General features: G+C 35.0%; 1 protein-coding gene across 50 annotated transcripts in view; it reads right to left on the bottom strand.

The window, feature by feature from the left end:
* Nucleotides 1–26,746, bottom strand: part of SEC31A (SEC31 homolog A, COPII coat complex component) — a 106,346-nt gene that overhangs the window by 1,386 nt on the left and 78,214 nt on the right. For 8 of the 50 annotated variants that reach the window (XM_004472656.5, XM_058296439.2, XM_004472660.5 and 5 more), the window contains 6 exons: nt 22,646–22,769; nt 21,034–21,372; nt 7,654–7,712; nt 5,943–6,206; nt 3,167–3,286; nt 503–574 (listed from right to left, as the gene is read on the bottom strand). In XM_004472656.5, coding sequence (XP_004472713.1) covers nt 503–574; nt 3,167–3,286; nt 5,943–6,206; nt 7,654–7,712; nt 21,034–21,372; nt 22,646–22,769 — 978 coding nt within the window. Of the gene's footprint in view, nt 1–502; nt 575–3,166; nt 3,287–5,942; nt 6,207–7,653; nt 7,713–9,151; nt 9,200–21,033; nt 21,373–22,645; nt 22,770–23,466; nt 23,560–26,746 lie in introns of all 50 variants that reach the window. The other 42 variants (XM_004472648.5, XM_004472652.5, XM_071215757.1 and 39 more) reach the window with 11 other exon arrangements.

Raw genomic sequence — 26,746 nt, 5'->3', positions numbered from 1 at the left:
TCTCTCTCTTATCCTAGTCCTTTTATTAATAAAACAAAACAATTCTAGAAAGGAATGGAGAGGTAGGGACAAGAGAACAGACACTGGATGCACTCTCTACTGCTGGCTATCTTCATAGTTATAGAACATTAACCTGTTTATCTTGTGGCTACATTTGTAGCTGCTCTGGAAGAAAAGGATCAGGAGTCTTAGATTATGAGAAAGATAGTCTCTGGAATACAGAGTATCTTCCCAATCTCTGATTTCTAAATTAAAGTGACATATGAAACAAAGAGGGAAAAGTCAGTTACTTTAGGGCTAATAAAGGCCAGTTTGTATTTATTTCTATTCTCTGTTATGAAAAGGGTTTAAAATCTCTCTCACACACATTACAGCAGAACCTATTCGACAACTGTCATGACAAATTTCCCCCCAAGCATCTAAATGGGAATGCTGATGAGATATGAGATACTTGTTCTAGGAAACAATGATTATCATAAATCCTTTTCCCCGCAAAACTTACTGTCTGTTCCCTAAGTTTATCATACAGAAACTCCAAACGTTTGCTGACATCATCTAGCTTCCTTTTGGTTTGCTGCAGGAAAGGAAAACAAATATTGTATTTGGACATTAATTTTTTTAAACATACATTTTATTTTTTAAATTTATTTCCTCCCTCCCCCCACCCTGCTGTTTTTGCTGTGTCCATTTGCTGTGTGATCTTCTATTTCCCATTTTTTCTTCTCATTTTTTCTCCTCTAGGATGAACATTAATTTTTATCTAAACAATTTGCCTTATCTCATTTTACTACCTTACACTAAAGATGTTGAACAGCTTCATTTTATAAAGAAATGGAGGTAACTATGATAAAGAAACTTGAAATGGATTATTAGAGCAGAGATTAGTAATCTATTAAGAGGGGGATGAGCATCTTCCTTCCAGTGCTGGATTTATGTTGATGCAAACTCACTTGACAAGGGCTATGTGTGTGTGCAATTGTGCTATTCCACAAGCAGCAGCAAGAACCATTTAGATGCAGCAAAACTTCAGTACAGCACAGTTTGTTACAGAAAAGTTCTAAGTACAGTTTTATAGAATATGCTAGAAAGCAACATCTGAATGAACTGTGGAATCTTGTTTTAATTTTTCGAAAATACTATTTATGTACATAGTTCATTTGACATGTTTAATCTTACTTCTTTCTAAACCTTTAAAGGACAAAGGAAAAAATAAAATTATATTCTGGCTACTTAAGATAAGTAGTAAAATGAGTTCCTAAAATTTAGGATTTAAAATTTTTTCCTATTTTAGTGTAGTGAGAGGAAACTATTCCAAAACTAAAGGTAAATTTTTAAAAATTGTATGATTAACTTAGCAATCATTACACAATAGCCTGAGAAGTGACACTAGTTTTCCCGTATTTATTGAGTGCCTACTACCTGCAAGGTGTGGGGGACATTCAACATTCTAACTGATGGAAGAAGAAACTAAATAAGTAAATATATTGTTTGCCAGATGGTGCTAAGTGCGCTGAAGAAAAGTCAACAGGGTTAAGGGGCTAGGAGTATTGGGAATGGCTGTTTTATACAGAGTGGTAAAGAAAGGAATGATGGCTACAGTGGCATTTAAGCAGAGATATGGAAAAGCTATAGGCGTCAGCAATACAGAGATGTAGGAGAAGTGCTCTAGGTAGAAGAAGCACCAAGCACAAAGTCCCTGATGCTGAAGTGCCTGTAGTGTGTGTGTGAGAAAGAAACGTCAGTGTGTCTGGAGAGAAGAGGAAGAGATGAGGCCATGGAATAGCTATATATTAAGCTGTGCTGGAAAATTACTTTGTGCTTTTTGGGCATAACAAAAGTGAAAATAAGAATAAAGTTAAGCAATAAAAACTATTCCCACTACTGATTAAAATGGGATTTTGTGGTGGAGAACTAACACAATGCTAATCGCATCTATCTACCAGCAGAAGCCCGACCCCAAAGGAGAAAGGGCAGCTGGGCAGAGTATTAGAATTTCTTCCCCAATTTGTTAGAAGAATTACAGGAATTTTGTCATGTATATGGTTCCCTTCTGCCCAGGAATTCTGGATAGCCAGAATTTCTTGGGAATTATGGTATGGTGACCCACAATAAGTTAAACGCAACAAAAATTTTTTGGGCTGGGCCATGCACTATATGTCCTCCCAGCCTCTCTATAATGACTTATGTCTGAACAAGGACTGGAGTTATGCCACATTCTTATTAGGACGCCTCCCTTTCAGAATGGCAATGGTCTGTCCAGTTAGGGGTGTGCATAAGGGACAATGTATCTCTGGGTAATAGATTCATTTGCTCTCATTCCCATCAGTCTCAAAATGCCAGGTGTTAAGGTTTATGTGGTCAACTCTCTCTGCCTCTAGTTTCCTGACACTTTCAGTATCTAGAATTACTTTCCAAAAGACTAGCATGATTGTTGTAAATATTAAAATCCAATGTTTGATGAAACAAAACAATCAAGAAAACTTTTTGGTAAGCAGACCAGTGGCCAGTGGCTAAATAAATAAATTCAATGTTTCTTGGCAGAAATTAAAATTTCATCAAAAACAAGACTGGCTTTGTAGAATTTTTTGTTGTTGCTGATACCAGGTATCCTCACTTAGTAAAATCAGTGGTTTTTTAAACTATGAATGTATCTCCAAAATCTACGATATTTAATTTTAAGAGCTTTTTAAAATTACATATAAGATGCTCTAGCTACTTTTAAAAGTTTCAATGTGAGCTAAGAAAAAAACCAGTATCTAAGTTTCTTGCAAACCACTATTATGTTGTATTTATATGCCAACCATGAGGTGTACTGATGAGAGACAGAACAGCATAGTGTAACAGCATGGATTCTAGAACCAGACTGTCCAGATTTGAATCCTGGCTTTGACTTTGGGTATCACTTAACTACTTTTCCCCTTAACTTCCTTATCATAAAATAAAGATGGCAAATCTATATACCATGGGGTTGTTGTGAGGATTAAATAAATTTTTAAGTAAAAATCAATGAAATGTATTTATACATGTAAAGCAAACTACATAAGCATGAGCTTTATTACATTTGTAGACTTTTAAAACAAATATATCTTAGAGGACATCAAGCAATAATTATAGAAGAGCTTTACAAAGGATTATTCTCAATCAAAATATGAGAAAAAATACATACTGGATCTGTAGCTGAGGAGAGGCAGCGCTGAATAAGATCCTCAAATGTAGTCTTTAGAATGAGGTGCTCATCTGGAATAGGTTTCTTGGTAATTTTCTCTGTTGGCAAAGACTGCACATGCTGCAAGAAATGATATCAGAAAAGGGTCAGAAAGGATTAGAAGCTGTCTATACACAAAGCCCTGAATCTATGTGATAAACAGAAACCAAACTCCTATACAAAATCAAATGAAATTTTAATGCATGAAATCACTTGGGATAAGTAAAAATGAAGTCCTAAAATTGAGTAGAAGATACAGGCACTCCTACAACTTGAGTTTTCATAAACAGGATTGGATATAAAGTAATTGATTAATTAGGGAATTGATAATTATTGTATATATCTGACAGAAAGTAAACCTGTGCCAGCAGGAAATGAAAAGAACAAGGCATTGGAATATAGAGCCAGCTGGTTACAGTGGCTGCTTGTTCTGTTTGTTGGCTCATTTTTGTTTACCTTGGACTCTGCTGTTCTTCGGTGTACTCTAGAGCTTGTTTACTGGGCTATTACCAAAATGGCAACATTTAGCCAAAGGTTAAGAAAGAAGAACCCATGATCTTGCTGAGTGTATAAATGGAAGAACAAAGGAGGAACATTTACGTTTTATCAACTTATTTGTTTATTCATTAAAAAGATATTGGGCAATTGGATATATAATGGTAAGCCAATGCAGCAATGAGCTCAGCCCTTAGGGAGTTTACAGGCTAATGGAAGTGACAAAAAGTTATATGTCATAAATGTATTAAAAGAGCAAATATAAGTTAACACTTAGTGAAACCAAGAGACAATATCACTGAGCTCTGACTGAAGGCAAGCGAGGACTCTTATGAGGAAATTACATCTGAAGGATAAAGAAGAATTAATTGGCTAAGTGGAGGAGGAAAAGCATTCCAGACAGAAGGAAAAGCATGTGGAAAGGATCAAGATACAAGGGGACTTAAAAGAGGTCAGAAAGGCTGGAACTGAGAGAGCAAGGAGTATGGGCTAAGGCCTTCCAGGCAATATTAAGTTTTTAGTTTAGGTCTTTATCTTGAGAACAATGAGAAGCTTTAATATGTTAAGCAAAGAGTGGATTAGAGATGGATCAAAGTAGATATTGGCAGACCAGTTAGTAGGATCCTGTACTGGTGAAGATTACAGAGAAGGTAGCACAGACCAGAGTGGAAATGAAGAGGAGAAGGGATTCAAGAGATATTTTAAAGTATCAGAAACATTTGGTGATAGATCTGAAAAAGAGAGGAAGGGAAAAGGGCATAGAAATGATTTCGCGGATATAAGATCTGGCTAAAAACATACACCTATGCAGCTCTGCCTTTCAATGGTAACTGAGGTTCTGGTCTATATTAGTACAGCATGAGCTCCAGTTCTAAACAAAAGTAAATGGATAGGTAGCTTCCCCAAATAACAAAGACTTGTAATCACTAAAAAAAAAACAACAACCAAAAAAACCCCCAGAAAAACACATATTCTTTATTATTTATATTCTTGCAGAAAAAAGCAAGTCCTCCCATCTACCAAAATACTTGTTTTCCTAAAGCAACTTTTAATATTGAAAAGTTCTTTATGCGTAACTGTCTCCTTACAGCAAGGCACACTCTTTAGATAAAGATATACTCTTTACAAATTTGACTTCAAGGAGTCAAAGATAAAAACAGACAGTAGGACTAGTTTTCCACCTAGCCAAGAGTCTGTTTCATCTTCTTATGGTGAACTTTGACATAAACTCTTTGTGAATACATCACGATTATTTATTCTTTTCTAAGTCAGTTATATGGAAAGGTATTTGTGATTGTTAGGCTAATGTGTCAACTCGGTGCCCAGTTGTTTGGTCAAGCAAGCACTGGGCTTAACAGTAATACAAGGACATCTCATGGACTTTAATCATCAGTGAGTTGATTGCATAGATGAAGAGATTCTTGTCAGCAATGAGCGATGTCTCTTCTAATTAGATGAAAGCCTTGAAGTGAGAAGTGATTTCAGCATTCAGAGAGAGAATTTCCTTCTCTACTTCAGATAGTCAGTGTCTCCTGGGGAACTCAATAAGGACCTTGATTGGAGTCCCTAGTTTGCAGCCTATCGTATGGAATTTGGATTTGTGCATCCCCATGGTTGCATGAGACAATTTTATAAAATCTCATACTATTTACACATATCTCCTCTCAGTTGTTTCCCTAAAAAACCCTGACTAATAGTGTATTACATTTTTATCTCCTAGGATCTTGCCAACTAGCCATTTCTGTGTGAGGAGCAAGTAAAATATCTTTATCTCCATACAATGATAAGACTGTATTATTTGCGCTTACACATATAAATGAAATAATAAAACTTGTTAGATTTCTATTTTACATTTTAAAGGGAAAAACGTTTGCAAACAGCTTCTGCATAGCAATTTAGGATGGAGAAATGATTAGATTGATCTGAAGTTGTGGTTAATGATTAATCAAGTGAAATACTGCAATTCCCAAAAAAGTAAACATATACAATACAAATATAACCCTCTTTTCCAGAGTTTCTATGTGGCCATGTGATTGAAAAAAAAAAATGCATGGCCAATCTTCAACAAAGGGTTACCATTTTTAATTTAGGTTGCCTAAATTGAAACAAAATTTATTTAGCTGTCCATTAATAAAGGATAATAATCATAAATGTTAATAATCATAAATGTTAACACATTAAAGGAAATGTATTAAAATAGAGTCATCTCCCTCCGGTTCCACTTCAACAGATTTACTGTTACCTGGATGGTATTTCCAGTAGGAGCCCCTGGGGCACCTTCAATATTGGGCTTTGCAAAAGATGGTGGTATGCCTGGTTGACCAAGAGGTTGCTGTATGCCATGGAAGGGCTGGCCACCTGGGAGATGTGGCTGTGAGAATGAAGCTTGGCTTGACAACTGTACTGGAGCTGAAGGTTGCTGCTGCAGCATCTGTGATTGGGGGTCACCCAGAGGGTTCATAATTGGCGATGTGATGGGAACAGGAGGCATAAAGTTTTCAGGCACCTTTACAAGATGGAAATGAAAAACACCAAGAGTAAGAATAAAAAGTATAGCAACATTTCCTCAGCTTTAAAAAAGGGAGTCAGACTATATTCATGGCTAAAGAAAATATTTTATATTAGCAGAATCCTTATTGCAAATGAAATTCTTTTGTAGAATTCTTGAGTAAAACATATACGAGTATAGGTAATGTGGCTAAGAAGAGTGAGGAGCTCAATCCTGGACTTCTTCAGTCTCCCCTTGCCTTCTCATACTTTCTCACATAACACGCGGCCAAAACTATGGTGTTTTTGAAAAAGGATGTGCAAGTCTGGAGAAGTCATCTAGCAATATTGGGATCATATCCATCAAATGTATTTGTGTGTGTGTTTTTAATATGCTCAGGATGTTATACCCTTTCACCCTTTTCCTAAGTAGATATTAACTTGTTAATTCAATCACACTAAAAGTAGTTGATCAAGTTTCTGGTTATTACTAACATAAATTTTGGGTTTCCTGGCTTCTTCTGTATCTCCCAAACTTAGGTCACAGGCTCTAATTACTATATGTAGGGCAAGGTGGAAACCCAGAGTAAAAAAAGTAGAAAATGGCTTGGGGAGTAAAATAAAAGAATCTCATTTTATGCTCTTAAAGCTTTCAATAGTTAATAACATTTAAAAATGCTCAGATAGGGAAGCGGATTTGGCTGAATGGACAGAGCATCTGCCTACCACATGGGAGGGCCAGGGTTCAAACCCAGGGCCTCCTGACCTGTGGGGTGAACTGGCCCACGCACAGTATTGATGCGTGCAAGGAGTGCCCTGCCACGCAGGGGTATCCCCCACATAGGGGAGCCCCACGCGCAAGGAGTGCGCCCCGTAAGGAGAACCGCCCCACGTTAAAAAAGCGCAACCTGCCCAGGAGTGGTCGCACACAAGGAGAGCTGACGCAGCAAGATGATGCAACAAAAAAGAGACACAGATTCCTGGTGCCACTGACAAGAATACAAGCAGACAAGGTTGGGGGGGGGGGCAAGGGAGAAGGGAAGAGAAATAAAAAAAAAAAAATCTTAAAAAGAAAAAACAAAAACAAAGCTCAGATAACAAGGTTATTTTGTAATAGACAAAAAGTCCAAAATATGTATTTAATATACTAAATTCATGATTAATGATAGAATTCAAAGACCAAAATAGTTACTACAAAAATATTTGAAAAACCTGAAATTTTTTCCTACTTTTTGAAAGAGGCCTGTTGGGATTTTACATCTTCCCTTCTAAAAGGACTTTAATTCACATTACCATCATCACACCAAGGTTTTAATGATAGTGTTTTCTATTTTCTTTATATTCCTTTCATGAATTACAAGATAAGTGTTGAAATAACACTTTTTCTTTTCATCAAATGAGTGCAGTGTGGTGTGCTTCAAGGGGCTACGTGATTAGCAGAACATCTATAGGCAATTAGATGGTACCTTCTTCTTCTTGGGTACTCTGTTCAAAGCTGGAGGATCATTCCAACCATTCTGACGACCTAAAACAGATAATAGAATTAGGACATTTTCCCTTTAGAATCCTGAAATGAAGAAAACTGAATTGTACCTATCATATGCCTTCAAATTTTGCCTTACAATAAAGTAACTACCACAAAGGCTTTATCAAGCTGAGCTGTGGGTATCTCTACATAGTCCTGGATTCTCAAACTCACTACCTTTAAAGTCACAAGACCTCAAGCAAGATATCTTGACATTATTTCTATTTAAAGGAAAAAAACTGTGCTATATTTAAGGATAATGAAACTTTTATACCTATACTGATATATAATCTTCCAAGATAAGTTTATAAATCTCTTCTAATAAAGAAAAAAAAAATCACCAAAATCTGCTAAAGAAAAAGTCTTCTGAGATATAAAACATACAAAAAAAGATTCCAGAGCAGCCATCTCCTATTTCCCTAAAGAGCAATTCTGCATAAAATCACCTAAAATGCCAAACATGGCAGAAACACTGTTTAAAAAAAAACAACAAAAAAACAGAGTCCCACTATACAACACCAGTGATTTTTGCTTTGGGAATCACTTATAAAGTAAATAAGCATTCAAATATCGGTGTTATAATTTTTTTTTTAAATGCCACAAATATACACACAAAATATAAAACTAAACTTCTGTCAACTTTAAGTAAATTTCCTTTCTCTTAAACACACAAATGTCATCTCAAAGTGAGAAATGGACACAAGCAGCACAACTATTTAAGTGCTTTAATGCCAATATCTTTAAAGAAAAAGGGAATAAAACATGCTAGAAATAGGATAGGATACCACAAAATTAAATCACAAGAAAACCGCTTACAAAACCAGAGAACCTATGATTCGTACATTGGTCATAGTAACTTAAAAAACAACAATAGGATCTTCTCTTAACCATCATAGTCATGGTGGTTTTAAAACTAGAACTGACTTTTTGATTTAAAAAACAGAATTAATTCTCTACAAGTCTACTAAGAGATAGAATGCCAAATGAGGCTCAAAGCATTCAAAAGTTAATTGCAAAATATTACACAACATGCTATCTGTTTAACAAATTCTTAAACGTCTGGTCATACATAGACTAATCCTTCAACTCTCATTCCTCTCTGTTTAGTCTTTTAAAGAAGTCCAAATTTTATTTCTTTCAATGGGGCAACAATCATGGCAGATAACCCTGAAAACAGTTGTTTTAAACCCTTATCTAAGAAAATCTTGCTTTAGTCATCTATATATCTATATAAAATGGAGGACTTTTATGATGTTAGGCTATTTGTATCATATAAATTCAATCAGTTCTAAGATTTGATCAAATTAATAAAGTCATTGAAAAATGATAATAATCAAAGTTAGAATATCATCAGTTTTGAAGTTCACATGCATCATTGTGAATGTGCATTCATTGATTGTATCCAATGATTCAAAGATTTCCAAAAGTATATTTTATACCCAATTCACTTTCCAGCATAGGTGCCTGGTCTTGGATAGACTGAATTTCTGTAGATAAAACGTAAAAGTCACTTAAATTGTATTATCCCACAAAGACATTCTAAACACTACTTCTCATTTTCTAATTATTTCTGTTTCCTCCCTCAACCACCAAAAAGAGCAAATTAATTTTATAAATGAATAAAACTTACTTTTTAACCAAGTCATGTGAAAATCCTTTATATAATTAAGAAAGTAATCAGTTTTGGGTAAAGTGAATTGATTTAAGTTGTGTCTGATCCAATTAACTCTTAAACCTTATTTTCTCTTACTGTACCTAGCTTTTTAAAAAGAAAATTTTATCCTTTTCTATTTAAAATAACAATATTTCCCTCATTGTTTGCATGAACTGTTTTTCTACTATTTGACCAATGAAGCCTAGAAATACATTGATAGTATAATGTTTCTGAATATGCTATACATTTTAGTATTTAAAGCTATGTAATCGAATCACTTGACTATCAGATTCCAATGCAGTATTTATTGGGATAGGGCCTGAGATTCTGTATTTCCAGTTAGCTCTCAGGTGATGTCACTGATACTATTCCAAAAACATCTTTAAGTAGTATGGATTTAAAGAGAAATGGAATCTGTATACTGTACTGCATTTGTTAAAATGTTAGAAAATCTTCATAGGGTGGTGTCACTTTTCACTGATGCATTCAGGAGGCCCCAATAGCCTGCATTCTGTTGCAACTGTAGTTTCTGGGGTCATATCATAAATATGAGTAAAAATGAGAACAGGCCCTACAAATATATAACCATCTCATATGTTCATTTCTGTAAGAGTATATGGATTTGCAGAACAATTAAGTGCATGTTCCCCAGAAATCATTACTTCTCTTAAAAGTATTAAGTTTCTAGCAGTGGTGGCAAAGAAAGAAGGCTAAAAACTAACGAGCTAATTTTAAGATTGTCAGATATTTAGGGTCACACTAGGCTCAGACTTAAAGCAAAAGCATGCAGTGTAGGTGCATCATATGCACATGTAACTTACATGAATTCAACTATCTTCACTTGGGGAGGGAGGAACCCAGAGAAATAGTAATTGAAATAGTGAGGTCAATTCAGTTTGGGCTCAACTCAAGAAACACTTGCGATAGAGAAATTTGTGTGGCAGGAGAAAGAAACTCATAAGATTCTTACTCTGTTGAGTTTGACTCTAATGTTCAGATAGATGTTTCTCATACAATATGGCCCCAAACACAAGCAAATGTCTTTATGTGGGGACTGGTTGTTGAGGATGCAGAGGGGAGCGAAATTATTTCCTATGCAGGAAAAGGGAAGGGCCTGTCAGCAAAGGTTGGAAAACTGCCTCTGAGAAAGTTTGAATTACAAGGCTGTTAGCCTCCAGGCCAGATCCTCCAGTCTGTGTTGCAACACACACACAGTGACCAGAGAGGACTACCAAAGAGCACCATCTTCTGGTGAACCAAGGAAGTATATACAAGGAAATTAAAAGTAAACAAGTGTAAGAGCCTTTACAGTCTCTCTTCTCAAGGCCCTTAGATTCAGGTTTGAAAGCCATTATTGGGTCCAGGGCCCAGATTCGAACAACTAACAGGGACGATCATAAATACCTAGAACAGACTGAACCAAGAACTGAAGAACAGCAGTGGAAAGTGGATGTGACTCAAGCAGTTGAGCACCCACCTACCACGCAGGAGGTCCTAGGTTCAGTTGAACACCCACCTACCACATGGGAGGTCCTAGGTTCAGCTTGTCAGAAGACGAGCAAGACAGCAAGAGAATATGGTGAGCTAATGAAACAATATGACACAACAAGGAAACACAGTGAGAGACACAACAAGCAGGAAATGGAGGTGGCTCAAGCAACTGAGTACCTGGTTTGGTTTCCAGTACCTCCTAAAAAAAAACACGAGCAGACACAGCACAGAACAAAAAGGCACAGAGAGCAGACAGCGAGTAAACAACAAGGGATAGGGGACAAATAAATAAAATAAATATTTAGAAAAGATTTGATTCCTGGTGCCTCCTGAAAGGACAAAAGCAAACAATAAGCAAAATGAATGAAAAAACCAACTCAGGGAAGCCGATGTGGCTCAGTAGTTGAGCTCTGGCTTCCCACATAGCAGGTCCCAGGTTCATTCCCTGACCCCTGGTACCTCAAAAAACAAACAAAAGCCAAGCAAACAAAAAAACAAACAAACAAAAAAACCCACATTAGAGCAGGGGTTCTTAACCAGGAGTCCACGGAAAGATTCCATGGGGTCTATGAGTTTGAATTGAAAAAAAAAATCAACTTATTATCTTTTCTTTTCTTGGCCCTCTAGCAGAAATCTAGCATTTCCTTCACTTATGAATGTATGCAATAAGTTACAATAATATTCATTCCAAATTACTTTACAGTTGTTGCATATCTAGAAAAATCGCTTTTGCTCATCCATACGTCAAAATTACAGGAGTTGTTAGACCTGATGCTAGCTGAGTGTCATAAAACTAACTGCTGCTTCATTCTGAGAAGAGGTATGTGGTTTTCACCTGACTGGCAAAAAAAAAAAAAAAAGGTTAAGAGCCCCTGATTTTGAAGCATACAACAGCAGACTAGTAATGATAAGAAGAAAGAATAAGTGATAGAGAAGACAGAACAGCTGAAACTGAACAAAGCAAAGAAGAGAGAGAAAAAAATGGAAAAAATTGAGTGGGGGCTTAGGGAGTTGAATAATAACATGAAGTGCAACAACATACACATCGTGGGAGTTCCAGAAGGAGAACACAAGGGAAGAGGGGAAGAATATCTGAGGAAATAATGACTGAAAATTTCCCAACAAAAGTGAACTTAGATGCCCAAGAAGCACAGCAAACCCCCAACAAAATAAATGTGAATAGACCTACTCCAAGACACATACTACTTAGAATGTCAAACGTCAAAAATAAAGAGAAAATTATGAGTAGTGAAGGAGAAAACCATCATATACAAGGGATGCCCAGTAAGACTAAAGTGTGTATTTCTATCAGAAACCATGGAGACAAGAGGACAGTGGTAAAATACAATTAGGATATGAAAGAGAAAAACTGCCAGCCAAGAATTCTTTATTGAGCGAAACAGTCCTTCATTTATGAAGGTGAGTTCAAAATATTCACAAACAAACAGAAACTAAGAGAGCCCATAAAAAAGAATCCACCTCTGCGGGAAATACTACAGGGAGCCTTAGAGCCTGAAAGGAAAACACAGGAAAGACAGACTTGTAGGAGAGTATAGGAAACAAGAATAGTAGAAAGGATAACCAAAAGAGTAAAAAGATGAAAATAAGATATGATACATGAAAACCGAAGAAGAAAATGGTAGAAGTAAATAATGCATTTACAGTAATATCATTGAATGTGAATAAATTAAACTCTCCAAAAAAAAGGAATAGACTGACAGAATGGATAAAAAGACATGAGTCATCCACATGCTGACTCCAAGAGACTAACCTTAGACCAGGAATACAAATTGTGTGAAAGCTAAAGATTAAAAAAAGATACTCCATGCAAACAGTTAACAAAAAAGAGCAGAGGTCACTATACTAATATTTGACAAAACAGAATTTAAATATAAAAAAGTCACAAGAGATACAGAAAGCCATTATATATTAATAAAAGGGAAAATCCACCAGGAAGAAATAACAGTCATAAATATCTATGCACCAAACCAGGGTGTCCCTAAATACATGTGCAAACTCTGGAAAAACTGAAGGGAAAAATGGACATCTCTACAATAATAGCTGGAGACTTCAACACACCACTCACGTTCTTAGATAGAACATTTAGACAGATCACCAAATGAACAATATGATAAATGAGCTACACCTAACAGAACATTGCACCCAAACTCAGTGGGCTGGTTATACATTCTTCTCAAGTGCTCATGGATCTTTCTCTAGGACAGATCACATATTAGGTCACAAGGCAGATCTCAATAAATACAAAAAGACAGAAATTATACAAAACACCTCTCAAATCATAATGGAATGAAACTGGAAATCAATAATGGACAGAAAAGAGGTAAATTCACAAATGTGTGGCGACTAAGCAACAAACTTCTAAATAATCAGTGGATCAAAGAAGAAACTGTAAGTGAAATCAATAAAATATATTGAGATGAATGAAAATGAGAACACGACTTATCAAAACATGGGATATAGTGAAGGCAGTTTTGAGAGGGAAATTTATAGCTCTATACAGCTATACTAAATAAGAAGAAAATGCTAAAATCAAAGATCTAACTGAACAACTGGGGAAACTAGAAAAACAGCAACCAAAGCCAAAGCAAGTAGAAGGAAAGAAATAATAAAGATTAGAGCAGAAATAAATAAAACTGAGAACAACAACAACAAAGAGAAAATAATAAAACCAAAAGCTGGTTCTTTGAGAAGATGAATAAAATTGACAAACCCCTAGCTAGACTAACAAAGAAAAAAAGAGAGAAGATGCAAATAAAATCAGAAATAAAAGGGGGGAAGTTACAACTGACCCCACAGAAATAAAAAGGATCATAAGAGGATATTATGAGAAACTGTATATCAACAAACTAGACAACATAGATGAAATGGACAAATTCCTAGAAATGCACAAGCAGCTTACACTGGCGTTAAAAGAAATATAAGAACTTAAGAAACCAATCACCTTTAAAGAACTGAATATGTCAATCATCAAAAATCTCCTAACAGAGAAAAGTCCAGGACTAGACAGCTTTACAGGTGAATTCTACCAAATATTTTGAGAAGAATTAAAACCAAATACTGTTTAAACTCTTCCAAAAAATTGAAGAGGATACATTTTATGAAGCCAACATCACCCTAATACCAAAGCCAGATAGGGTCACTAAAAGAAAAGAAAATTTTAGTACAATCTCTCTAATGAACATAGATGCAAAAATTCTCAACAAAATACTTGCAAGTTGAGTCCAACAGCATTATTAAAAGACTTATACATCACAACAAAGTGGGATTTATTCCTGGTATGCAAGGGTGCTTCAACATAAGAAAATCAATTAATGTAATATACCACATTAACTAAATTGAAGGGAAAAAAAACCCACATGATCTTTTTGATCGATGCAGAAAAGGCATTTGAAATTTCTTGATAAAATTTCCTTTCTTGATAAAACCACTTACAAAGATAGGAATAAAAGGAAAATTCCTCAGTATGATAAAAGGGAATATATAAAAAGCCCACAGCCAACATCATACTCAATGGGGAAAGGTTGAAAGCTTTCCCTCTAAGATTGGGAACAAGACAAGAATGTCCACTGTTACCACTGTTATTCAACATTGTGCTAGATGTTCTAGCTAGAGCAACTGGACAAGAAAAAATAAATAAATAAAAAGCATCCAAATGGGAAAAAAGGAAGTAAAACTTCCACTATTTGTAGATGACGGGATCCCATATTTAGAAACTTCTGAAATGTCTACAACAAAGCTACCTGAGCTAATAAAACAGTTTAGCAATGTGGCAGGTTATACTAGATCAACACACAAATGTCAGTAATGTTTCTGTACACTAGTATGGAACAGTGTCAGAAGGAAATCAGGGAAAGCAGACATGGCTCAACTGATAGAGCATCTGCCTACCATATGGAGGGTCCAGGGTTCAATACCTAGGGCCTCCTGACCCATGTGGTGAGCAGGCCCATGCACAGTGCTGCTGCGTGTAAGGAGTGCTGTGCCATGCGCAAGGAGTGCTGCCCAGGAGTGGTGCCACACACATGGAGAGCTGATGCAAGATGATGCAACAACAACAACAAAAGCGACACAGTTTCCTGGTGCCACATGACAAGAATGCAAGCGGACAGAAGAACACACTGTGAATAGACAGAGAGAGCAGACAACTGGGGGGGGGAGGGGGGGAGGGGAGAGAAAAAAATAAAATAAGTCTAAAAAAAAAAAAAAAAAGAAAATCAGGGGGAAATATTCCATTTACAATAGCAACCAAAAGACACAAATACCTAGGAATCAATTTAACCAAATTACAGGACCTATATGCAGAAAACTACAAAACAATGCTAAAACAAATCAATGAAAACTAAACAAATCAAAAGACATTCCATGTTCATGGACTGGAAAATGGCAATCCTATCCAAACTGATTTATAGATTCAATGCAATATTAATAAAAATTCCAACAGCCTACTTTACAGAAATAGAAAAGGCAATTGCCAAATTCATTTGGAAGGGAAAGTGCACCCAAATAGCCAAAAGCATTCTAAAAAGAAGAGTGAGGTGTCTTCTTTTTCAGGGCCTGAAACATATTACAAAGCTACAAGTCAAAACAGCATGGTATTGGCATAAAGACACACACATCAATCTGTGGAATAGAATTTAGAGTCCAGAAATAAACCCTCACCTCTATGGCCAACTGGTTTTTGACAAACCTACCAAAGCCATATTATGGGACAAAACAGTCTCTTCAACAAATGGTGCTGGGAGAATTGGGAATCCATACCCAGAAGGATGAAAGAGGACCCTAATTCACTTCCTATACAAGAATCTACTCAAAATGGATCAAAGACCTAAATATAAAAACCAGGACCATGAAACTACTAGAAGAAAATGTAGGGAAACATCTTAAAGAACTTGTGGTAGTTTCTTCGACCTTACACTCAAAGTACGAGAAACAAAAGAAAAAATGGATAAATGGGACCTCCTCAAGATTAAACACTTTTGCCCCTCATAGGACTTTGTCAAAAGGGTGAAAAGGCAGCTGATTCAATAGGAGAAAGTATTTGGAAATCACATATCTGATAAGGATTTAATATCCATGATATATAAAGAGATGCTACAACTCTACAATAAAAAGACAAACAACCTGATTAAAAAATGGGTGAAAGACTTGAATTTCTCTGAAGAGAAATGGTACAAGAAAAAAAAAAACATGAAAAAATGTTCAACATCTCTGTTGATTAGAGAAATGCAAATCAAAGCTACAATGAGCTACTGTTTCAGACTGTTAAGAATGGCCACTATTAAAACAACAGAGAACCAAAAGTGTTAGAGGATGTGGAGAGATAGGAACACTTATTCACTGTTGGTGGATGGTTTGGCAGTTCCTAAAGAAATCTTCTTAATAGATCTGCCACATGACCCAAAGTGTTATACACCCAGAAGAACTGAGAGCAGTGGCACGAACAGATACCTGCACATTAGCAGCAGCATTATTCATGACTGCCAAAAGATGGAAACCCAAGTGTCCATGAACTCAAGAATGAATAAACAAACAGTGGTGCATACACATGATGGAATATTATGTAGCAGTAAGAAGAAATGAAGTCATGAAGCATACGACAACATGAATGAACCTGGAGGACATTATGTTGAATGAAGCAAAAGGACAAATACTAAATAATTGCACTACTATGAACTAAATATATTGTGTGATCTAATCTCATGGGGTTAATAATTTGAATAAAGGTCACCAGAAAATAGAATGAGGTTAGAGAATGGAAAGCTTAGGGTTAACTTGTGCATAATTGGTAAGAAGTACGTGTGTTAATCTTTGGAAATGAATAGAAAAGGTTAAAGCACAACATAATGTTTGTAACTAGCAGCACTATTTTATGGATAGGAGAGTGGTTTAAAGGAAAATTCTAAGGTCATCTATATTACTAAAAGGAAAGCTAAAAAATGTAACATGGGACTGTACAGTATAGTAAAATTGCATGTGAAAGATGACTATGGGTAAAACTGCAAATATAAGGCCATTTTTCTTTGAAACTGTACTAATGTATGTTAAAACTATAAGATGCTAATATTAAACAACAAAAAACATTATTTTTATGCTAAGTGAAAGAAAGCAGACACAAAGCACTACATATTGTATGGTTCCATTTATATAAAATGTAAATATAAGTCAACTGACAAAGATAAAATTAGATTAGTGGTTTTGTAGGGATGGGGAAAGGTAGAGGGATTGAGATGTATGATTCCAGTTCTTTAAAAATGCATACATACTCAAATGTATGTTTGTATATGTGTGTGTGTGTGTGTAAATACATATGAAAGAAACAAACCTAAATTTATACTAGTTACATTAGGGTGGCAGAATTACAGGTTATTTCATTTTTTTCCTTTATATTCTTTTGGTTCTTTCAAATATACTCCTCTAGTGAAAAATTAATATAAATCAGAAGGAAAATTAATTTAAAAAATAGTATGTCACTGGAAACTGTTGATTGTTATCCACCTTATTGTAGAGACAAGACTGCCAAACAATCTTTGGGGAAGGTAGAGGGTACTGCTAGTTTCACAGGCAGGAGTGGAATTGCACACCATCCTAACTCAAAGCCCACTTCTTATGGAATTTTCTTAGGTACTTTTGCAGGAGCACAATGGTAGAATCAAGGGACGACTAGCTAAGAGAGTTTTCAGTCGACTCAGAGAAAAGGTGTTAGTATTAAAGGCATAAAGACTGCTGACTAGAAGATAATTTGAGATGGAGAAATTAGAGCATCTCTGTCTACCATATACCACCCCCCCTTTCTCCTACAGCCCAGAATGTCATATTAAAAAAAGAAGTCCCCAAATTACAAAATTAAAATACAGAAAGACTTGAATTTTCAAAGTTTTTCCAATGATACAAGATAAAATGTAAGTCTCCAAAGAAAAGGGAGGCCCATGCTTACTTTCATTTTTTGAAATGTTAAAACCAGGTCCTATAATTGGACTAAGGAATGTTTATAGAAATTAAAAACTTTTTTCCAAACACTGCTTCATGAAAATGTACAATATTATGCCCCTTCAAGACTCTATGTGAGGAAGCACAAGGTTGTATATCTAAAGACAAATTTCCACTGATTAAGTTATAATGTTCAAAAGGCATCATGATAGTGTGAAGATCATTGTATCAGAAAATTTTTTTCAGTAAAATTTTAGGGTTTTCATATTTGAAAGTGTTTTCCTTTAGAGTCAAGCACTATTAAACCGGGAAAAAAAAATAACATGACTGGCAGTATCCTACTTATCCTATTCTGCCATGCTGCCTGCAATTAATCTTGTAAGGCCAACTCCAGATTACTCTCCCTCAAGTACCACTTTGACCACACCACTAACCAGTTCAAAATCCTTTGCTGGAACATTTCTTCTTGCTCATTAAGTAGGAACTTTTTGCCCTGGCACTTAAGACTCTCCAAAATTTGGCCCACATACAAATTTTATGTTCCAACTTATAACAAGGCTGGACTAAATACACTGTCCTTTTCTGCCTCCCTACCATCCACTCGGCTGGTATTCACCAATAATTCAATGAGTGAATATTTTACTGATTGCAATACTATTTTCTCTAAGCTCTGGGCACATAATTTTGTGGTTCACTAACAGATGGCTTGAAAAATGAGCAATGTCTATCAGGAATTATCCACTGGATGAATGGAATTTCCAAGTCCTGTAGAGAATAATTTAAAATACACTAGAAAAAAAATAAAATTTCCAGTAACAATTACTTACATAACCTAAGCAAAAATTTTTAAAGATCCAAATATAAAACATAGTAGACATGTAATTGTTAATAATAAGATAGAGAAGTGTCAACAAGCAAGAGGTACAAAGCAGCTAGGCTTAGTGCATGACAAATACTAAAAAAAAGTGTTCAGTTTGGCTTCTTTTATTAGTCACCTCTCAGCTGGGTTAGAAAATACTGTTACCTTGTATAAAAAAGCAAAGCCTTTATCTTATGGCTAAATGCACACAATCTCTAAAACGTTTTGCTTAAGAAGAAAAAAAATACCCATTTAATTTAGATTTTAAGTAGTAAGTGCCTATAACAGTGTTGCTAGATGATTTTTCTAATTCTATCATGGATAGTTATTTCTATTACCTACACCAGTACTAGACTGCTTTGTACAGAACAATGAACACAGGCTTTGAAGACTGAGAAACCTGGGTTTATATCTCAAACTGGACACTACCATTACTGTGTATTCCTGAGAACATTACATAACTTCTGGGAAACTCAGTTTCTTCATCTGCAGTTTTTTTTAAAAAATAATTTTTCCTATTTCTCAGGTATGAGACTTAAGAAAATATATGCCAAGTGCTAGTACATGTCCAAACGTATAGCTGCTCAATAAATGTTTATGGCTTTTCCTATTTTCCCTATACCACTTTTTAAGTGGGGATTTACCTAAACCTATGCTACTTCTTTCACTCAAGAACACTAATTATTACCTAACTACAGAATGAAAACTGTCTTCACTCATCTAGGTTTAAAAAGTAATCTTGGGAACAAAACAAAAGAATTCTCTCTCCTCTCCAATATAACAAATTATTCAACTATTTGTAGTTTATTATTGAAATTTTATTTGTGCAGTGTATGTGTGTGTGCATGTGTAATTTTTAGTACTTTGGTATTTAATATTAAATACTGGAGAAGTAGGGAGAGGATGTGTGTGTAATTCTGGGTGTAACTGTTAATAAAACTTCAAAAGTAGTAATGTTTAAACATATTTTACATCCACATTTATTAAGTCATATTACTAGAAAAGAATACTTCCTCAATAAACCCCCCCATTTATAATAGGTGTTTTCAGTAATTAAAACTACTGCTTAGCATATAAAAAGAGTAAAATACATACTGGATTCCCAGGAACAACAGTAGGCTATCAGTTTAGTATTAGGATCAAAGCAGTTATCACCTAATCTTTTTGCCCCCACCCCCCAATCAAAGTCATCTGTTATAATGTGAAATGGAAACTATTTTCAAAAATAAAATGCACAGATTTCTAGTTTTGAGCAAGGTTTTCTATAATTACAGCTAATATTTTTTAAAAAGTGCTTACTATATGGCAGCCATGCTCTCTCAATGTTTTTACTATATTAATGTTTTTAATTCTTTTAAAAAGCTTATGAGGTAGAAAATACTATTATTTTATGAAGAAACTGAGGCTTAAAGTAGTCAAGTAACTTACTTGAGGTCACACAGTTAGGAAGTAGCAGAGCTGGGATACAAACCTGAGCAGTCTAATTCCAAAACCTGCATTCTTAACAACTATTATGCTAATTGTTTTCAACTCTATCCGATTTTTTGTTCCCTTTACATAGCACATATTTGAGGTCTCATTTACTATCCTGAAATGAAAATCAGATAATATAACCTATCCATAAAAAATTAATATAATGCTTTAACCATAATATAAAAGAAAAATAAAAAGTTTTAGAAAATGTACACAAAAATAAGTTACATATAAAATTATTTTAATTAGAAATGTTCAGGCATAATTACACTAGAGACAAAAATATTTATTCCTAGAAATTTCCAAACTGCCCTAAAAGGCATTATAACCCTAATGAAGAATCACTGTATTACTGTACACTGACTTTCTTGCTGTTTTACAGGCTCTCTTTTTCAGAGGTGCATTTTTTCTTAGCCAAGCATATTGAGATCACTCCACACCCTTACAAATAAATGTAAATATAAAATTTGTACAACCCCATTAAGACCTTCCACTGTTTAATTTCTATGATTAAGTTTAAGACACAAATAGTTTTAAGAGTTGAAAACTTCTTAATAAGAACAAGAGCATATCTTTGCTTAAGAAATTAGTATCAATTAAATCCAGTCCCAACCATCACTTATTTTGCCAATTAATTTCTAATCAAGGCATTTTAAGTGCAATGGTAGATGCTATATTAGTAATCTTTTGAAGCTCTAAAGCATTCTTAATTTAGCAACTAAAGTTCGCTATGGGAGGCTCACACTTTTAGAAATACTTTTAGAATTAGTTAAAAAACCCAATCAACACCTCACATTATCCAGCTTACCACAGTTAGAAATAATTCCCCTCTATCCACCCACCATTCATGAAAAAATAAAGGAGGGAGGCAAAACAAATCCCTTTCAAGCGCAGACCTGTTCTTTGGGATGCAGGCAGCTCACTGGCATCAGGCAGTGTACCTGTTGTTCCAGGCAGTGCAAAAGCTGAAGACAATGGTGGAGCTCCTGGTCCGCCATGCTGGAAGGATGCTCCAGAGGAAGGCGGAGGAGGGAAAGAAGTAGCAGGGCTGGAGGTAGGTAGAGAGGCCTGGTGCTGTGCTGCATATAGCTGAGAGTGCTCAGAGTAGGAAGAAGCAGAAGATACATAAGGGGTGTTAGGGTAAGCATTTGAAGCAGGAGGAATGACAGCTTGCTGAGGTTGATACATTGCTGACCCCCCTGTTCCAAATGAATACTGCTGGGCTGGTTGATAAGCTACACCAAGGAGAAGAAACAGAAATCTTAATTAGTTACAAGTTTACTCAGATAGCAACAAAAAATCAAAAAGTTATTTCATCCTAACAGAAGTTATTTTCATCATTTTTCTAACAATGTTATAATCAAAACTAACACTTATAATGTTACGTTTTTAATAGTTTAGTGGCCTTAAAACATACTTAAAGTCATTAGGTCTAATATTTGAAAAGTGCCACCCATAGACTGCTACTGGCTATAGAAATCTTTTGAGTCTTCAGACCTAAGAACTGTAACTCTGACCCTTTTTTGAGACTGCCTATTCCTGTCAAAAGACTGCAGTGACATTGACTAGCCACTAGATAGAACCATGTAGCATTATACAGCCAAAGTACTCCAGAAATAGTACAAGTTTCATGGAGACTGGTGGCAGCTCAAGAACACCTGTACATAACAACTGCAAGTCAAGCAAATATCTTTTTTCAACATCTAGTAGAACTGCCAGCTATTCAAATTGAGTTTGAGCACAGTTCCAGATTAAGAGTCAACTCTCTATCATATCTAACAAAACAATTATTATATTTCACATAATGATGTAGTTGGTTAGTAAACACTCAGGCAGCAACGTAAATTTTTAATGCAAAGACCTGAACCCACATTAGGAGGTCTTAATACCATCACATTCTGTGTGACCAGGGCAGGTATGAATTTCTAAAGTGAAGCTAGTAGAACTGTACCAGTTTCCTATCAGTACTTCTGAAGACAGCACTTTCACACTGAACATCTCAGTGAAAGGTTGTACCATATTTGTATTCATGTTAAATAAGAATATCCATTTTAGCAAAGAACATGTTAGTTAGAATTAGCTCTTAGTGAGTAGTGGCCTGTAGTTTCTGTATTAATGGTTTGGTCATGTCATTTTCCTCATATATGATACATATATTCATTACTCTTCATTTAAATTTTAAAATAGTGGTAATTTTTTTTTTACTTTCCAAATAATTTTGAAAATTTTATTCTAAAATCATGTGACATTTAACAGGTCCATTTAACAATGGCCCAAGAACAAGAACCAATTGTTCTGAACAGACAGGTGCTGCTTCCTGGAAAGTTGATTCAGGTTGCCTCTTTGGAAAACCATGTTTCATTATGGCAAGAACTCAGCAGTCCTATATAGAATGGTTCTTCTTTTCTTTACTTTTCAGAAATTTGACTATGGCTTTGGAGCTTCCAAGCAAATGGTTACTACATTAGATGTGATGCTTTGAAAGGACTTCGGGGTCACACTACTTACGCTGCGGCTGTGGATAAGGTGGTACCTGGGTGTGCATATGACCTGGAGATGTGGGAAGCTGAGTGGCAGCATTTGGATTAACATTTCCATGCATTATGAAACCTGGAGGTGGAGGATTTTCTCCCTAGGAAATAAGAATATGGTAAAAAGGAGGATTAATTTGCAATCAGGAACCTTACCAGATGGAGTTATAATTTCCTAAATGGAATTCTTACGTTTATTTTTCTAAAAATACTTTATTGCAGAAGAAATACTGTGCTCTGCACACACTATGTTCTGTACGACACCACATTTTCTGAGCAAGACATTTTGAGTGATTTAAAGATTAGGTTCAAAGCAAAAATTGCAATGATTGGCAATGGATGCTAACATCTCATAAAAGAGTTTCAATGATATTCATGGTAAGAACCAGGATTTTCCACCTCTAAAAAATTCCATCCACTACTTCACATTCTAGAAATTAAGTATAAATGCTATAAAGGGAAGTTTTTCTTCTCTTCACTTTCAGAAATGCTTGGGGAAAAAAAAAAAAAAGGAAAAGAAAAGAAAAACTTTAGGGAAATCAGATTTTAAACCATTGTTCGAAATTTGGTTGATTTTTTTAAGCTATAGTCAACTCAGAACCACAAAAGGAGAGAGGGATAAGGAAGTAAGTTAATTGTGCTAAAAACTGCTTCTTGCAGCCTAAAAATATGAAAATGCAATAAGCAGGCAGAAAGATGGAGGGAAGGGAGTTTGAGGAAAAGGAGGTTAGAGAATATATATCTATATATTTTTAAATGAGCAGAAGTATGCTCCAAAAGGAATAATGAATGATATACCTGTGTGTCAGAGGGAGAGGCTGCAGGTAGATGGCTGGGAAGGGCAGTAGGAGTTTTGTTACTCCAGGTAGTGACAGTAGGGGCAATTCTAACCTGAATCGAACAAAGAAATACCAATCACAGAAAATAAAAAATGAAAACGTTTAAAAGAAGGAAAGAAAAACAATCTAAAAAGTATTAATAGTCAGATGTAAAGCAAAAAATAGCGACAAGAAGGCACACATTAGTCAGGTGATTGCATAGAGAATAGACGGAATTTCAAAAGAAAACATGCACACACACACATAAACACAAAAGCAGGGGAGGGAGGCAGGAGAAAAATCAATTATGAAAACCTAAATCAAAGTACAAGAACAATGCCATTCAAGTGGCAAGAATAAGGGGAGAAAGCTAGGTACCATAAGAAGGGAAGGAAAGAAGACATTCCAGAAAAAAGGATAATTGAGTAAAAAAGTGATTTTTTAAAAACCATTAATAGTATTCATGCTACAGTTAGGTCTGTAAACATTTATAAGCTACCTTGTCTGGGTTTCACTACAGCCACAAAAATCATATTAGTCCCATATGAGGCTTAAACACACACAATCTGATATACTGAAGTTGAAAGGGTATTAAAGATCCATCTAATCAAATCTCCACCTTTTATCACTGAGAAAATCAAGGCCCATGGAAATGAAGGGGCTTGCCAAGGACCATACAACTTGTTGGTGATGGAACTACGACTGAATCCAGAATCTTGCTTCCCTGGCCAGTGTTTTCTAGACTACACCATATGGCTTACCCTGGAGTCAAGTGGTTTTCAATTTTTACAAAAAGATTTTTGTCAAGTAAATATTTATAGAAGTTTCAATATATAAAGCAGATAAAAGCAAAGCTGCATTGGTTGAAATGGGGGCAAAACTCCTACTAATCTGGTTTCCTTTTCACCTCTCTCCCTTTCTGTAAAGTTTTTTTTTGTTTTGTTTTTTTCTTTTCCCAGGTACCAGGGATTGAACCCAGGACCTTTTATGTAGGAAGCTGATGTTCAACCACTGAGCTACACCAGCTCCCCATGTAAACACAGTTTTTTTAATTTTTTGGTTTTTTTAAAGATTGACTGATTGATTGATTTTTCTCCCCTTCCGCCACCCACTCCTGTTGTCTGTTCTCTGTGTTTATTTGCTGTGTCATCTTCTTTGTCAGCTTCTTAAACACAGTTTTAAAACCACAAGCCATTGCCCTCATTCATTTAGTGTATCATAAACTTTAATCAAGAAAATCTCCACTTAATGTATGATTCAGCTATGTTTTCTTTTGTTTATGAGATTAGTAAGTCCAAGAAGAAAAACCTTTTAAAATTTTTACCTTTTCCAGAAAGACAGCTAAAACCCAAGCACAGGAAGACTAAATATTCTCTTCTTTCAATGTAGAGAATGCCTTGCTCAAGTACCTTGAAAACACTGTGGTGTAATGCAGCCCCAACTTGGTCATTAACCAGCAACACAACACTGAGGTATTCAAGCTCATGTCTTAAAGCTCTGGTTGGTCACTTGACCCCTCTGCTTATCAATATTCCTATCCGTGATGCTACCTGCCCAACCTACGTCATAGACTTAAGTCTAGCATAAGCTCCATGATGGGTAATTTAGTCTGTTTTGTTCATCAATGTACCCCCAAAACTGAGAAAATTGCCAGGTACTAGCAGAATGCTTTTAATAAGTATTTCTCAAATGAGTGAAAAAAATCAGAGAGTACTCTAGATAATTAAGTTATGAATAAATATAATCTGTGCTGATTAAGACTAATTAAAAGTACAATAGACAAAAGGGCATGAACTGATTTTTTTGGTTTTCATAATTCTATATTTATTTTTGTTACAACTAATTGTGAAAAATCTGTCAATCCCATCAGCAATTTGTTCCATTTTAAAATAAGCAAAGTACCTGCTAACTTTGTTATCAATCAGGACTATTTACCATTTATGAAAAAATGAAGTAGTAAAAGACAATAAGAGACCATATTTTATGTTACTAAACTTTTGGTAATTTAATACACTGAAAGATACTGCACTAATTTCTCCAATAGGGGCAGGCACTTACACACACAATTCACTAAATTTGATTTTTAAAAAGGGTCTTAATTTTCAAAGCTCTGAATCCATAAAGATAAAAACCAACACAAAATATTTTGAAGATTTTATATATATATAGGGATAAAAACTGAGAAGAGCACATGATAAAATGCTAACAAGTATTTCTGGGTGGTAATTTTCTTTTTCTTCTATTTGTTTATATTTTCTTAGTTATGTACAATAAATATATGTACTTTTATAACTGGGAAAATGTTTTTTTTTTTTTTTAAATCATGGTTTTAAAAGAAGTCTAAAGGTACTATTAGCTCAGAGGAAAACTCTCCAATTTCCTCCAAAGACACTTACAAAATTATCTTACAAAACCATGGCAGAAACTAAGAATTTAAAAAGACTAAAGAAAATATCTGTTAACATTGATACAATAAGTATCAATATCCTCTTTATTTCTTCTTGCTATGACCTGCATTTTTTATATTCCCTATGGCCTATAATTCCATAAACCTTAGGTCATTTACTATTACTCTAACATTGAAGTTGGTTAAAAGAAATGTTTAGTCTCTGGATACCTTTTCTTTTTTTTTTAACTTTGAAAAAAATTTAAATAAGAATTCTTTCATATGGAAAAGGCTAATACAATCACATATTTGAATGGAGAAACATGATGTACTGAACTAGAGGGAAACAGCAAAGGTTGGCCTGGAGAATCCATGATTTCATTTCCCATGCAAGATAAAAGTTTTCTGGATACCTTTTATTGTGCTGAGACAGAAGACACAGTAAACCTAGACCAATGATTCAGAAAAAAATACTAAAAAAATACTAATCTCTAAAAATATTTCATAAAATTAACCAAATCACCCACAAGGTTGTTACTGCTACTTTACTTACAGCCCAGCAGATGAACCAAATAGTAGAAGTTTCAAGTACATAATAGATGTTAGATGTACACATGTAAGGGAAATTTAAGTAACGCAGAAATAAGAAGAAATCTCCTTAGTTTAAAATTAATTTATATCCAAGATATAATTTGCTTGACCACATTAAAGGGAAAATTTCAAAAGGGAGAGAATAAATATTACTTTCAAGAATCTACAAAGTAATGGAGAAATTTTAGGTTGTATACATGGTACTAGAATAAAAATGAATTTTTAAAAGTGCATGTAACTGCACATCACAATGAAACCTAAACGTGTTAAATGATGGACTATA

This window comes from Dasypus novemcinctus, chromosome 1 (assembly GCF_030445035.2).
Source record: "Dasypus novemcinctus isolate mDasNov1 chromosome 1, mDasNov1.1.hap2, whole genome shotgun sequence".
Taxonomy (NCBI): domain Eukaryota; kingdom Metazoa; phylum Chordata; class Mammalia; order Cingulata; family Dasypodidae; genus Dasypus; species Dasypus novemcinctus.
Note: the sequence above shows the minus strand (reverse complement) of the source record. Positions and strands in the feature narration are given on the sequence as shown.